Raw genomic sequence first — 14,929 nt, forward strand, 5'->3', positions numbered from 1 at the left:
AGCTTTCTTCTTCCCTTGCCAGTCTGGGTCTTGCATGTCTCCCCCTGGCTGCAGACCCTGAGTTGCCATGCTCTGCTGATCCCAAATAAACCCATCTTTGCTGGAGAATTATCCGGTAGTTTCTTTGTTTCAGATCAACACAAAGAATAAGAAGGAAAAGTTGAAAATAGGTTGAGAGAAGATATGTAATTTATGACAGGTGAAATGAACATGGCAAGGATCCAGGGCCAAGGTGGAGGGCTTCACTTAGGCAAGAACAGTTTTTATGAGCTGGTAGAGACCAGGGTAGGAACAAGGAGAGGATCTAAGCCTTACTTAGGAAAGTTTTCCTCTAATGGCCAGCTGCTGAGCTCAGACTGTTACCACAACTGGTGATATATGAATCAGGGGAGGGAGAGAAAGGGAAGATGGACTAACACCAAGTGCTTCCTGCTGAAAAAAATACTTTCTTTAAATATAGTTAGCTATTTCTTCCTGCAAATATATATGTACGGCAGATATTTTAGTCCAAATAGGCTTGGAAATATTTATGTAATTCTTCATTATAGTTTTGGACTGAGGTGGTTTCTCTTAAATCAAATGACTGGAGGCATAAATCAGAAATTAGCAGAGGATTCACATTTAACAATGTCTCATTAATTATAGCACAAAATCATAGCCCTATAAACAAAGTGGTTAATCAAATCTGTCTGAAAAGTAGCATTACTCATTGGTGGAATTATTTCACTGTAAAAGTTGCATTTGAGCGCTTCCTTTTAGGGGAAGGGAAATGGAAGCTAAAATAAGGGCCCTGCCCACAGGAACTTCCAGCCTACCAAACGGAATCTTAAAACCCGCTCTGGTTTTGGAAAGGCTTTTCATTGGCTACAGGATTTAGGAACCACAGAGCATAGCGTTCCCGTCTCCCACCGCCCCGCACACCCCTCCCCCACACGGTTTGCACAAAATAGGCGGGGCGGGGCTAAGGGGAGCGGAGGAAATTCGGGGAGCGGGAGAAGTACAGCCGCCTCACGCTTCCCCAGGTACCGCACCCTCTAGGTGTTCCGTGAAACTTCCAGGGCATTTTAGGCCTGGAAACCGTCTCGCAACTCGTCCTTCCAAGCGCCCAGGAGCAAGGGGCAGATTACCCCCGCCTACCGACTGTGTACGCATGCGTAGGACTGGGTTGCTAGCGTGCGTGTGACGTCACGGGCGCGCCAGTCTGAACTCTTCCGGGTTTCTGTTTAGAGCGCTGGTCAATTTCCAAGTACGTTTGGAGTTCGTTGCTTGGGTACAAGGTGAGTCGGGACCTGAACCAGTATTATGAAGAGGCTGATTTAGTTTAGATAAAAATTTGGAGAAGTTATTGCAGAGAAACTGTTCGTACTTGTCTTTCTTGTGAGCTTGCTGTGTTGACCATCTTGCTTGGCGTTTTGTGAGCAGCTGACTTGAGTTAATGCAGGACCCCCCCCCCCCCCGCCCTCTAGACGGCCAGCTGGCTTGGAGAAGCTTGGTGGGCACACACTAAAATTAAATATCGACACTAGTTCGTGTCCCAGGCAAGAAGTTTGAGAAAAAAGATTGAATCTGCAATGCACAAGTTAACATCAGTTCAATAGTCGTTTCTTTCGATTGCATAGGGGCTGGAGGGGGGGAGGCAACTGATATATTTTGGAGTAATAAGCTTTTCGTGCACAATTTGCCCACACAATATTAAAACTGCCAAAGGGATTAAAAAACAAACCCAAAACTTTTCAACCTCCCTTCCCTTCCCCATAGTTTGTACATTTTAAAGCACAGTGGTAAAGGCAATTGCTAGTGCAGTGTGTACAGATCCTAAAACTGGCTTTTAGAAGTAGTTCTTTAAATATAAAACTAAATAAAAAAGGATTAAGTTTCAATGCCTTAGGAGGATGCGTGTATTGATCCCTGTAATAAAATTATAGCATAATCCATCCTTCCTCCCTCTCCCCCAACAGTGATGACTAACTTAAAGGAAAGGAAAAGCAAAACTAAATCAAAGAAGCTTAAAGCAAATTATTGACTACATTTTGGATAAAACACTGAGCTTTGTGTTTTCAGCAGTAAGCTATCAACTTCCCTAACTGAATTTGCTTTCCACGGCACTGTGAAGCAGATCTGATATGCCACTTGAATTAATAAAAGAAGTCAAAGGACTGCCTGAAGTTGATCTGCTAAGTAAATTACACAAAGTAGATTTCAGATACCTACAGCCAGGTTGTGATTATAGCAGGAAATATATCGAGGTAAGAATTTTCATAACTCAGAATAGTTGTCTTTTGTTTTCAGCAGTTGGATTGTCAAGTGCCTAGGTGTGGTTTTTCTTTGAATTTCTCTTGCTTGTGGGTAACTGAGCTTCTTGGATCCACAAGTCAATGTTGTTCATCAAATTAGGGATATTATTGGCTAATGTTTCTTGGATTTTTTTTTTTTAGTATATTATTACTCATTTCTCCTTCTGGATGTCGGTTACATGTATGTTTGTATGTTGGACTGTTTGATACTGTACTTCTGGTCTCTGAGGTAGTTTGTTTTTCTTCAGTACTATTTTGTTTTTGTTTTCTTTTTTGGCTGAGGGATTTTCAGATTGTGGAATTTCTATTGTTCTGTCTTTAAGTTTACTGAACTTTTTTTTGGGTTATATCCAATATTGTATGCATATTTAGTGAATTTTTAATTTTAGTTATTGTATATTTAAGTTTTGGACAAAGTTAAGAATGCTGGGAAGGAGGTAAGGGACTTACTGATAAAATGGGTCTGATAGTAAAAGAAGCAGAAATAATGCCACACTTCAGTTTTGCCCTTCTAATCAATATTCTCCATGTAGACATTTATCTTTTATTCCTTTGTTTATTTTCCATTTTCCTTATATTTTGTTTCATATGAAATAGAGTATTACGTATTACAGTTGGTCTTCTCTACTTCATTGAATTTAAATTCCTAATCAAATGCTTGTTAGTATTTGTAAACTCATTTTGCATTTGGTTGATTCGGATGATGTTTCTTGCATACTTGTATTTATTAATAAAGTGCTGTGGTTAGATTCCTTTTCTTTGTGACAAGTCATTAATACTAATTATTACTGAGCTGTATCTAACTTTATCATTCTTCTCTTATTTTGTGTGTTTGATATAGAAGCATTTAAATGAAATATTTTTTAAATTCTAGTACTTTTATTAGTGTTACTAAAATAAACCCTTTTATATATAAGTAAAATGTCAGTTTGAATTCTTAAATTCCTTTGTCTAACCTGCACGTGTCTGTAGATATCTCAAGAAACATATTTATGTTTCTTGAATTTTATTAAATACATTTTACTGTGAAATTCATTGTTTTTACTATACAGTTCTGTGAGTTTTGAGAGATATATAAAAACGTATAACTACAACCATAATCAAGCTATAGAACAGATGATCACCCTCCCCCCAAAAATTTTAGAGTCAGCTGCTACCCTAATTTCAATCCCTGGCAACCACTTTTGACCAGTTTTCTGAGAGTATATAGTATTCTTGCCTTTCAAGAATGCCATGTAAATTGAATCATACAGTATGTAGCCTTTTATTTTTTTAATTGAAATATAGTTGATGTACAGTATTATATGTTACAGGTATCAGTAGGTAGCCTTTCGATTCTGGCTTCTTTCACTCAAGACATTTGAGATTCTTCAGGTTGTTGAGTTTATCAATAGTATTACTTTTTTTTTTTTTTTTTGGCGGTATGTGGGCCTCTCACTGTTATGGCCTCTCCCGTTGCGAAGCACAGGCTCCAGACGCACAGGCTCAGTGGCCATGGCTCACGGGCCCAGCCGCTCCGTGGCATGTGGGATCTTCCCGGACCGGCGCACGAACCCGTGTCCCCTGCATCGGCAGGTGGACTCTCAACCACTGCGCCACCAGGGAAGCCCAATAGTATTACTTTTTATTGGTTGCTAGAATTCCATCACAGTCTGTTTATCCATTCCCCAGTATAGCAGTACTTGGATTCTTTCCAGTATTTTGTAATGATGAATAAAGCAAATTAAAAAATTTATTCTAATTTTTACTTGTATCTTGGTATTATAATCTCTTTTGGCTTTTCTGTGTAACTGTTTTTCTCTCGTTTCAGGGAAAACTCTCACTTATCTCTTCTTTAACTTATGGTGGAAACAGAAGAGCTGTTTTGAAGATTGGACTACAAGGTATATAAGAAGACCATTTCTGCTTAACTTTTTGCTTGTAATCTGGAAATGGGTAACTTTGTGTATGTATACATACACACATAAGCACAAAAATCATTTCTAGTGTAAGAATCTATGGAATGAAAAGTTATTCTTTTCCTCTCTAAATTTTTTTCTCCGAAGTCTATCCTCTCCCCATTCTCCCATTGCTTCTGTTATACTTCAGATTCCTTTAACGTCCTATCTAGACTATTACAATAACCAACTCATCCCCCTACTTCTAGTTTCACTAATGTGACCCAAACAGCTTAGCAAATTTTAAGAAAATGCTACTTTCAGCATGTTATTTCTTACCCAAGTGTAGTTACATGAGGGAGAATTCTTCTTCCTAGTAACCCTTAAATAATCCTGGTAAGAGTTTAGAATACTTGGGGACCAAAGTAAATCTCATCTGAAGTCTGAAATTAGTTGAATGAATAAAGAATGGTCTACAGCCGTGAATGGGAAACAAACTTTGAACCACATTTCTACAACTATTGAAAACCAGATATATATCAGACACTGTTCTAAGTACAGGGAATATAGCAGTGACCGAAACAACGTTCTTGCATTCATGGAGTTTACATTGTAGGGGAATAAATAAATTCAACAAATAATTATATAAAGTAATAATTGATAGAAATGTGGTTTGTAGACAAATAGAGCAGGATAAGGTGGTATGCCTGATGTATTATCCTTTTATATATTCCTAGGTATGATTTGCTAATATTTTGTTAAATTTATGAAAAATATGATAGGAATCTGTCTTTTCCTGTAGTGATTGGTAATTTATGTTTCTAAGGGAATTTATCAGGTCATCTTGGTTGTCAGATATATTGGCATAAAGTCATTCATAATATACTTTTTATATGCTTTTAATGTTGGTAGGATCTGTAGTGGTGTCCCATTTCAATGATTTGATAATTTGAGACTATTTTCTCTCTCTCTCTCACTTTTTTTTCTGATCATTCTGGCTAGAGATTTATTTTACTTATCTTTAAAATTGGCCTTTCTTTTCATTAGTTTTTCTCTATTTTCCAGTTTTCAGTAACATTTCTTGTCTGTTAATCTGCTGTTAACTCCAATCAGTGTACTATTAGCTTCTAATATTATATTTTTCAACTCTGGAAGTTCATCTTGAGTTTTTTCATATCTGCCAGTTCTCCTCATCTATTTTCTTCTACTTCCTTGAACATGTACTTTTAATAACTGTTCCAAAATCTTCTCTGGCAATCCTGTCATCACTGTCATTTCTGAGTTTTTTCCTATTGATTCCCTGCCCCCCCCCAATCCTTACGTGTTTTTCCTTTCTATATGGTTGGCAGTTTTTTAACTGGATCCTGGACATTTAGAATTTTATATTATCAAATATTGGATTTATTTGTAATCCTTTAAATATTATTTGTCTTTGTTTTGGAATACTGTAAATTCTCTTGGAATCAGTTTGGTTAGCTTTGGTAGGATGGATCTAGAGCAGCCTTTATTTGGGGGCTAATTTGCCCTTATCACTAAGGAAGTGCCCTTCTGACAAGTTTACTATGTGTTTTGTGTATGAGGATTCCACTCTGGCTGGTTGGAACCAGAACAGTTCACAGCCCTGTGTGAGTCTCAGAATTGTTCTGCCTGTTTCTTTCAAGTGGTTCTAATCCCTTTCCTACCATGCTTTTGTAGATCAGTACTCAACCAAAGACCAGAAGGCACCCATCTCCAGAGCGCTCTTATCTATCTATGCTGCTGTCTTCCTTTCAGCACCATGTCATGCAGATTCTAGCTGCCTTGCTGTCCTCAAATCTGAACTCTTCTGAATTCAGTGAGGCTGTTGGGCTTTCTTTGGATTTTTACCTCCATTTTCTGCTGCCTGGAAACTCTTTCCAGGAAGTAAGCTGGGGCTGTTGCTTTGTTTTCCATCTCAAAGAGATCACTTACCTGCACTTACTGTCGTCCAGTGTCTGAAAACTGTTGTTTTATATATATTTTCTTACTTCTCTAGTTGCTTTAAGGCCGGAGAGCAAATCCCGTCCCTGTTACTCTGTCATGGCCAGAAATAGACATTTGATAGGTCATTTAAGATATTAAAGAAGTAAGTTATATCTTGATTAGAAGCCATTGTGTTTTTGTTTTTAAGGAACATTAGTGTTTCAGTTTATGTATATACTTGTTTTGAGGAGTTGGATGAAAGAGGTAAGTGAAAGGAGGCAACAGACAGATGTAGTTGTTTCATTGCTGGTGATAAAGTAGCAGATTCAGGAGTTTTAAGTAACACTGCAAATTTTAGAAAGATCTTTCATGTACTTCATAGATACATGAAAGTCTGATATAAAGGCAGTTTCTTCGAGTAGTTGAATGTTTGAAAGCTTATATTAATGCGACCTCCCTCCGATGACATAGTAATTGAATCTTAGTATTTGGACTTGCTTCAGTGGTTCTAGGAGGTGGCCTCTGAAGAATGAAGATTATGGAGATTCTTTATCAAAGCCTAGAATATACAAATGAGATTACTGTAAAATGTTTGTTTCTTCTTTTCCTAGTAATTTTCATTGTCAAAATCACAAATAGCTTGGTTTTTACACACACATGCTCGTTTATTCTTCAATATGCGGGTGCTGGGGGAGAAGAACACACTTCCCTAGATTAAAACTTCATGTTCTAATACTTATAGATTACCAGAAGATCAGTAAAAATGAAGTATTTGGGGAGTGATATGTTATACACTATAAAAATTGAATAATTGTAACTTATTCAGTTCTTTTGATCATAACCATGTGAAAATAAATTGAAAGTGGTCATTATATGATGTTAATGTAGTATTTACAGAAATTTGTAAAACATATTTTAGGTGCAACTAGTTATAATTTTGGTTTTAACACCTAGTAGCATTCTATACATTATTTTTATGATACTTAAGGTGTTAAGAGTAAACTACAAGTGAATTTTAAACGTTTTAATTACTCTTCTTCATAATTATATTTTGAATTATCTATAGTTTTTAGAATTTAGTTGTCATCAATTTTCTTGTCTAGAACACCTTTATATCTAAAGTGTTTTTCTGTGTGTCTGTGTTTCTCCACAGAACAAGAAAATTCAAATTCGGATATCAACACCCTCAGTGTATTATTTTTTGGAAAATTAGCAAAGGACTGTGCTAAAGTTTTCTATGAAGGGGTAAAGTATTTTTATATTACTTTATCTTTTTTGCAGTAGGCTTAGAATTATTGAAGATGCTGTATTTATCCCATAGGCCATATTTTAGTGATTCATTATATATTTTAGGTATATAAAAATTATACTTAAAAAAGCAACATCTTTAAAATTGAACACTTGTAAGAGGTTAGTAAAACTTATCATTGACATAAAAAGGGACAATTTTTCCTCTCACTTAAGTTTAATTTTTAGTGTTCAATAGAATAGCTTAAAGATATATACATTTTCTCTTCACTTAATTAAAAAATAATTCTCACTAACTAAAAAGTAATGAGCTATAACTCTGTATTTTTATAATATTTTCTATAATTGTTATAAAAAGAAATGCCTGCTAAATCCCCAACAAGATAATACCAAACCAAACACAACAGCATATTAAAAGGAGTAAACACAATGACCAAGGGGGATTTATCCCAGAAATGATGTTTGGTTCAACATAAGAAAATCAGTCATTGTAATGTATCACAGTAATAGAGCAAAGGGAAAAAAACACAAACGATCATCTTAATTGATGCAGGAAAGGCATTTGAAAAATTCTACACACTTTCATAATCAAAACACTCAGAAAACTAGGAATAGAAGGGAACTTCTCAACATAGTAAAGATCAGTTATGAAAAACCTACAGCTAACATCATAGTCAGTGGTTAAAGACTGAAAGCATTCCTCCCAAGGTTAGGAACAGGACAAGGATGCTTGCTTTCACCACTGTTATTCAACGTTGTACTGGAACTTCTAGCCAGAGCAACTAAATAAGAAAGAAATAAAAGACATCTAAATTGTAAAAGAAGAAGTAAAACTATCTCTCTTCTCAGATGACATGATCTGATATATAGAAAATCTTAAAGAATCCAAAAGAAAGCTACTAGGGCTAATACATGAATTTAGCAATGTTGCAGGTTACAAGATCAGCACAGTAAAATCAGTAGCACCATCCAGTAGAACTGTTTGCGGTGATGGAAATGTTCTATATCTGTGCTGTCAATATGGTAGCCACTAGTCATATTTGGCCAATGAGCCCTTAAAATATGGCTAGTACAGCTGAGGAACTAAATTTTAAACTTTGTATAATATCATTTTAATTAAATTTAAATAGCCACATATGGCTAGTTGATACTGTATTGGACAGCACATCTCCAGAAATTAACCACTGTTTGGTGTATAATCTTACAGATTTTTTCTGCATGCGTATTAAAATGATTTAAAATTAACTTTCTGTAAGAGTCTCATAACATCTTTGATGTTAATTGGAGATCCTCTAGATATTTGCAAAACCAGTTTTGGTAATTAAACAATATTGAAGCATATAGCTGTAAAACATTGTTGAGTCATTGATAAGTCTCCAAATAAGTTGCTCAGAGTTAGACAGTACTTCTATAATGATGTTGCAGGAATATTAGATATATGGTTTCAATCCTTTTTGATTTATGGTTGTTACTAACAAGTAAATGACGTGGGAAAAAACAATGGTTTCTGCAAAATGGCACAGTCAGATGAGATTGTCTGTACTCTGTCTCTTTTTTCATTTAGGTTCAGTAAACATTTATTAAGTGCTGACATTTTGCTTGACTCTGTGCTAGGCTCTGGAGAAACCAAAATGAATAAGACACAGTGCTTGACCTTATGGAGTCCACTATCTCTAGCCTAATGGAAAATCATTTAATGGTGGTAACTATAATAGAACTGGAATAGCAGCCTCAATAGGCTGAATCTGCCTGGAGGATTTGGGGAGAAACATCAAAGAGTAGGCACTTAGTTTTTTAGTGGAATATTTTATTTGTTAGTCTTTAAACTTTTTATTATGAAAAATTTCTAACATATATATAAGTGGTAAGAATTGTATAACGACTGTCCATATTCCAAATATCTAACTTCAGTTATCAGCATTCAGGCTCTTATTTCATCTGTTTCATCTTTTCATTTTACTGCCACAGATTATTTTGAGGCAAATATCAGGAATTATATAATTTAAATCCTAAAAATTTCAGTATGTAAAAGAGAAAGCATCCTAAAATTATATGTGTATGTGTATATGTATATATACAAATGAATACATACCATAGTACAATTATACTACTGAAATATTAACATCAGCTTTTATAAACCATGAAATATCATCAATGTATTCATGTATATGTACACACATATCTATGTATATCTATGTGTCTTACTATCTATTTGAATAAACACAATTTCATCATTATGCCTAAATAATTTAACAGTAATTCCTCTATATAATCAAATATCAAGTCAGTGTTCCAATTTCCCTGATTATCTCATAAGTTATTTTTAAATTTATTTTCTTCTACCAGGAGGAGACTTTAGGTAGGGAACTCAGTGAGGAGACCTTAGCAGTAATTCAGAAGCTATTGTGGATGTATAAAGACCAAAACTAAAGCATTTGTTGAATTGACCCAGAATTGATTAGTTGTATATGTGTGTGTGTTTGTAGTTTGGAGAACTGACCTAAGAAAACTGTACAATTTATGTCAGAGAACGTTTTGCCTGTGTCCTCTCCTAGGAGTTTTTTGCTAAGTTTCTGTAAGGAGGTGGTAAATCAGTTAATTTTTTCTTAATTTATAATTTGAACAAAGAAAAGAATTAGTGTAGTGATTTTTTTTCTCAGTGAAAAGCTGTTATTAAGTCAGTGGTATATCTTAAAATCTTACTTCACAATTTGAAGAAATCAAATAGGAGTTGCCATGCAATTCATGAAATCAAATAGTTGCCATGCAATTCATGTCCAGAAATTCCTAGGACAGTTCATTAGACTGTTTCTCTTCAGAATGATAACTAGACTAATTTTCGATGCAATTTTAAAAACTTTGAATGCGATATAGTTTTAATATGGTTGCTATGGCACTGTGAAGTTCTAGAGGCAAGTATACTAAAAAAGTACTATCTGACAGTCTTATCAAGAAAGGGGACTAGGAAATAAAGTATATAAAGCATGTGTACACACACACACACACACACACGCACACACACACAAAATCATACCTGCTTGAGGCCGTTTAGGTAGGGTAGGATCCAGTATCTCTACATAGCTATTTTGATGAGGCACTTTTGTGGGTGGCTCCAGTAAAGGCCTGTTATTGTTCCTTATTATTATTCTTCTTGCTCTTAAAGGCATGACTTTATTTCAGCTTTGTTAAAATAATTAATGTTTATGATGACAGTTCTGAATTATTAAGAATTCAGTGTTTAATAAGTCCCTAAATCATGCTTTTTTTTTTTTTTTGGTATGCGGGCCTCTCACTGTTGTGGCCTCTCCCGTTGCGGAGCACAGGCTCTGGACGCACAGGCTCAGTGGCCACGGCTCACGGGCCCAGCTGCTCCGCAGCATGTGGGATCTTCCCGGACCAGGGCACGAACCCGTGTCCCCTGCATCGGCAGGCGGACTCTCAACCTCTGCGCCACCAGGGAAGCCCCCATGCCATTTTTTAAGGAAGATATTCCTCAGAAATGATGAGAGTGAGAGGGAGGGAGAGAGAGGAATGAAAGTGAGAATGCTAAGTAGATGTTTAACAGGGAAAGATACACTTATTTAGAAAAATAACTTACATATTTTTCCCTTGATCTAGAAAACAATTTCTCTATTATAATACTTTGATGAGATAGGGGAAAATGAAAAAAATCAGTTTAATGACTAATTTGCGTGTGGATACTAAGTTATAACAGATATTTTCTCTGGCTGCCCATCCTTCAAAACAAACCAATAAAACCCCAAATCAGTGTATTAACAGCTTTCTCATTCTTCAGGCTGTTAGGTATGCATAGGCAAGTTTTGCGATAGTACATTGAATTAGTAATATTTAGTTTTCATGGGTTATAGAATATTTGAAATATACATGAAATGTAGTTTCATGTTATTTAAGATGAACTCTTTCCTTTCTGTAAAGAAGTCCACTTTTAACAGTTTTAGAGATTTCAAGGACCTGGGCCAGGAAATAATAGCCTACTTCCTTTCAATTTGCTAAGATCATTAAAGTTACCTTTCTTTTCTTCGCTCCTGATATTTTTTTTAATAAGTACGACGTTACACTCTGTGCTTCAGTTTCCTTCAGGGGAGAAAAGCTGATTTTAATGCATGATCAGGAAGAGGTTTTAGCATCCTGTTTTAAGAGTCAACTGGCAATAAAACTAAAGCCTGCTTCATTTTTATGAAAGGGCCTATAGTTTATAGATGAAGATGAGACCCTAGGGTGCTCGGGTCTCCAGTGAATCCCCAACAGGGTGTAGGTAGCCAAAAAGCGTTCTTCAATCAACTAAAAGTGTATGTAAATGTATTTATGTATTTTTTTTCCCCTCTGAGGAGGCCGTCTGTAACTCTTACCTCATTCTCAAAGAGATCCATGAACATATGATCATCAAGAACTGCTTTTTAAAGGCCCAATTTCATGATTCTATCGCAGTATATGGTTGAGTTAATATGGAACTCCACAGAAATAATAATGATCTGATATTAGAATTTCGTATCTTACAAAAATCTTCCTGTATTATTTTTAGAAAAGTTTTATGTTCATGAGAGTCAAGTGCTAATATGAATGTAATGTTTTAATCTTCTTAAAGAATTTTTTGAAACATTTTACAAAGACAATACAAAAGAATCTTTGGAGGAAATGTTCTAGGTAGAGTTGCTATTAGAGAGGTTTGTGTGTATTACATTTATTATGCATATATTAATTTTTTTTTTACCTTAGTGCATGGATCTCTGTTTATCTTATACTTCCTTCCTCCTCATTAGTCCTGGGTATCTCTGACTATGTATCTGTGTGTGCATATGAATGTGTGTGTTTGTTTTTGGAGGGGTTCATAATTAAAGAGCTCTTCTGGCTGGCATGTTTGGATGTTTTGAAGTGAAATGATATAAAGAGATCGTAAATTCTAATTTCTAGTGATGTAAGGAGATTAAAGAACTTACTTTTCTGTTCCTTTTTCTGTCCTTTATTTTACATAGTTCAATAGCAAAGGCCATACTTAAGAGGCTGTTAGAGTTTGCTTAAGTTTAGGCAACAAAACACATTTGTTTATTTTTCAAACATCTATTAAAGCTAGCCTCTAATGCTTAATCAGGTTTTTGGAATCTTTTACTAAAATATGGTACTAATCTTTTATATATTATATTACTAATCTTTTATTGAGAATATCGTATTATATTTGTATGGAACTTTACAGATTGCAAAGTGCTTCCATATACGTTTATCGTTTGAGCCATTAGTAACCCTCTGTCCTGATGGTCAGTAGTACAGTTATTCTAAAGCTAACCTTGTAGTAAGTACAGAAGCTGCTCTGTCTCCACGACTGTATTTTTGTCCTGCCTTAAGGAGATATTGTGGACTTGAATTAGGTCTTGGAAATGTTTGCCTTAGAAGATTTTGTTCTTCTTGTGTGGCCATGGTTTTAAAAGCATTTAAGCAGCATGGAAGGGCATAACCAGAAAAGCAAAAGCTGCCCCACTCCCTCTGAACCCACTCTCATTACCTACTCCCATTATTAGATAAAACCACTGCTATGTCTTTTTCTTTTTTTGGTATCCTTCCAGCTTTTATATATGTGTGTATATATGTATACTTACATATGTATGTATGTATCTTTATATACATATAAACATATATGTACATTTTCTACCAAATGACATCATACAATCCATGTTTTGTAAATTGCTTTATTTCACAACGTATCTTGGACGTCTTAGAGAAGTGTTTTAAAAATAAATACATGGTATTGAATATTAGGGATCTGTTTGCTTATATTTTAAATATGTTTTTATCTTTATCCTTCCTTAACATTCTTGTATTTATTAAATTCTTACCTGAAAAATAATACAAAAGGTTTATAATATAATGAGTTAGCAAAACATGTACATTTATCTATAAAACATGTATGATATATTAGATATTATTGTTTTTCCTAACTGATATGAAAGGTGTCTTCTGCTTTTGAAATATATTTTAAATAGGTATTCATTAAAATAGAATAGAACCATACAACTAATTAGTACTTGTCAGATAATGGGATGTTGGTAATGGTAAGTCAAGGTTTCTCCTTTTAAAATATAATGGTGTGAAGACTGAGGTCACAATTTAGTTTAAATTCTTTCTGCATTTAAAATCACGAATGTTGATCATTTGGGAGGTCTAATTAGTCTATTTATTTTAGAGTTTATAGTATTAAGGTTAAAGATTGTTGCAAATCAAAGGTAAAACTTTTTGCATAAAAGAATGAATTTTTATTGTGAGGTGGATGGACCTAGAGACTGTCATACAAAGTGAAGTAAGTCAGAAAGAGAAAAACAAATACCGTATGCTAACACATATATATGGAATCTAAATTAAAAAAAAATTAAAATAAATAAATAAATAAAAGTAAAAAAAGAAAGAGAAAAAAGGTCCGAAGAACCTAGGGCCAAGACGGGAATGAACATGCAGACCGACTAGAGAATGGACTTGAGGATACGGGGAGTGGGAAGGGTAAGCTGGGACAAAGTGAGAGAGTGGCATGGACATATATACACTACCAAATGGAAAACAGCTAGTGGGAAGCAACCGCATAGCACAGGGAGATCAGCTGGGTGCTATGTGACCACGTAGAGGGGTGGGATAGGGAGGGTGGGAGGGAGGGAGATGCAAGAGGGAAGAGATATGGGAACATATGTATATGTATAACTGATTCACTTTGTTATAAAACAGAAACTAACACACTATTGTAAAGCAATTATACTCTAATAAAGATGTTAAAAAATTTTTTTAAATAAAAAATAAATGTGGACATACACAGGGTAAAAAAAAAAAGAATGAATTTTTATAGCTCGATTCTTACACCTTTCTTCTTTGTCGCTTATTTCCTTAAGATTAGCTCTGTATTTGAATACAGCAATCCTAAAACATCTTTGCTTTGCTAGATTAATGGTACATTTTGTGGGAATACAAATGGTCTAATTGAAATTCCCTCCATCTGAGGCATTTTTTTCAGTTTTAACTTTCATTTAAAGAAAGTTTTAACATTAATATGTAGATACAAAATAGGAAAGACTTTTCCAAAGTATTTTAAAAGTTTAAAAAAAGGTCTTATTACAAAACTGTCAAAGTTACAGACATTTGTTAATACGTTTTTTCCCATTCCTATAAGATTTAGTTCTGAAAGAGGAGATAGAGTAGTACCTACCATAGAAGTCAGGAGATCTGGGTTCTTGTCTTAGTCTACAACTAATTAGTTGTGTGTGACCTTAAACTGCTCATTTATTCTCTCTGGCCCTTATTTTCTTATCTGAAAGATGAAGGTGTTTGATTATGCGATCTCTAAGGTCCTTCACAATTCTAAAATGCTAAGATTCTATGAAGTAAGTTTTGTAGTAGTTGTATAGTTTATGTTAAGATTTAATGAAGGTATATTTTATGTAATGTCTGTGTGTTTGTGTGTGTATATTCATATATTTAGGTATTCATTGAGTTGTCTAAACACTTGTTGAATGTTTTTTGTCTGCTCCATGTCAGAGACATTTTAACTGAATAAGACAGTTATGGACCTTGCTT

At 34.8% G+C, this 14,929-nt stretch overlaps 1 protein-coding gene across 2 annotated transcripts in view; it reads left to right on the top strand.

The window, feature by feature from the left end:
* Positions 1–1,166: 1,166 nt before the first annotated feature.
* POT1 (protection of telomeres 1) overlaps positions 1,167–14,929 on the top strand; it is a 79,055-nt gene continuing 65,292 nt past the window's right edge. The window contains exons 1-4 of one of the 2 annotated variants that reach the window (XM_030857683.3): positions 1,167–1,277; positions 1,959–2,246; positions 4,105–4,177; positions 7,266–7,357. In XM_030857683.3, the coding sequence (XP_030713543.1) occupies positions 2,124–2,246; positions 4,105–4,177; positions 7,266–7,357 (288 nt within the window). In that variant the 5' untranslated portion in view covers positions 1,167–1,277; positions 1,959–2,123. The remainder of the gene's footprint in view (positions 1,278–1,958; positions 2,247–4,104; positions 4,178–7,265; positions 7,358–14,929) is intronic. The other variant, XM_030857684.3, reaches the window with a different exon arrangement.

This window comes from Globicephala melas, chromosome 9 (genome assembly GCF_963455315.2).
Source record: "Globicephala melas chromosome 9, mGloMel1.2, whole genome shotgun sequence".
Lineage (NCBI taxonomy): Eukaryota > Metazoa > Chordata > Mammalia > Artiodactyla > Delphinidae > Globicephala > Globicephala melas.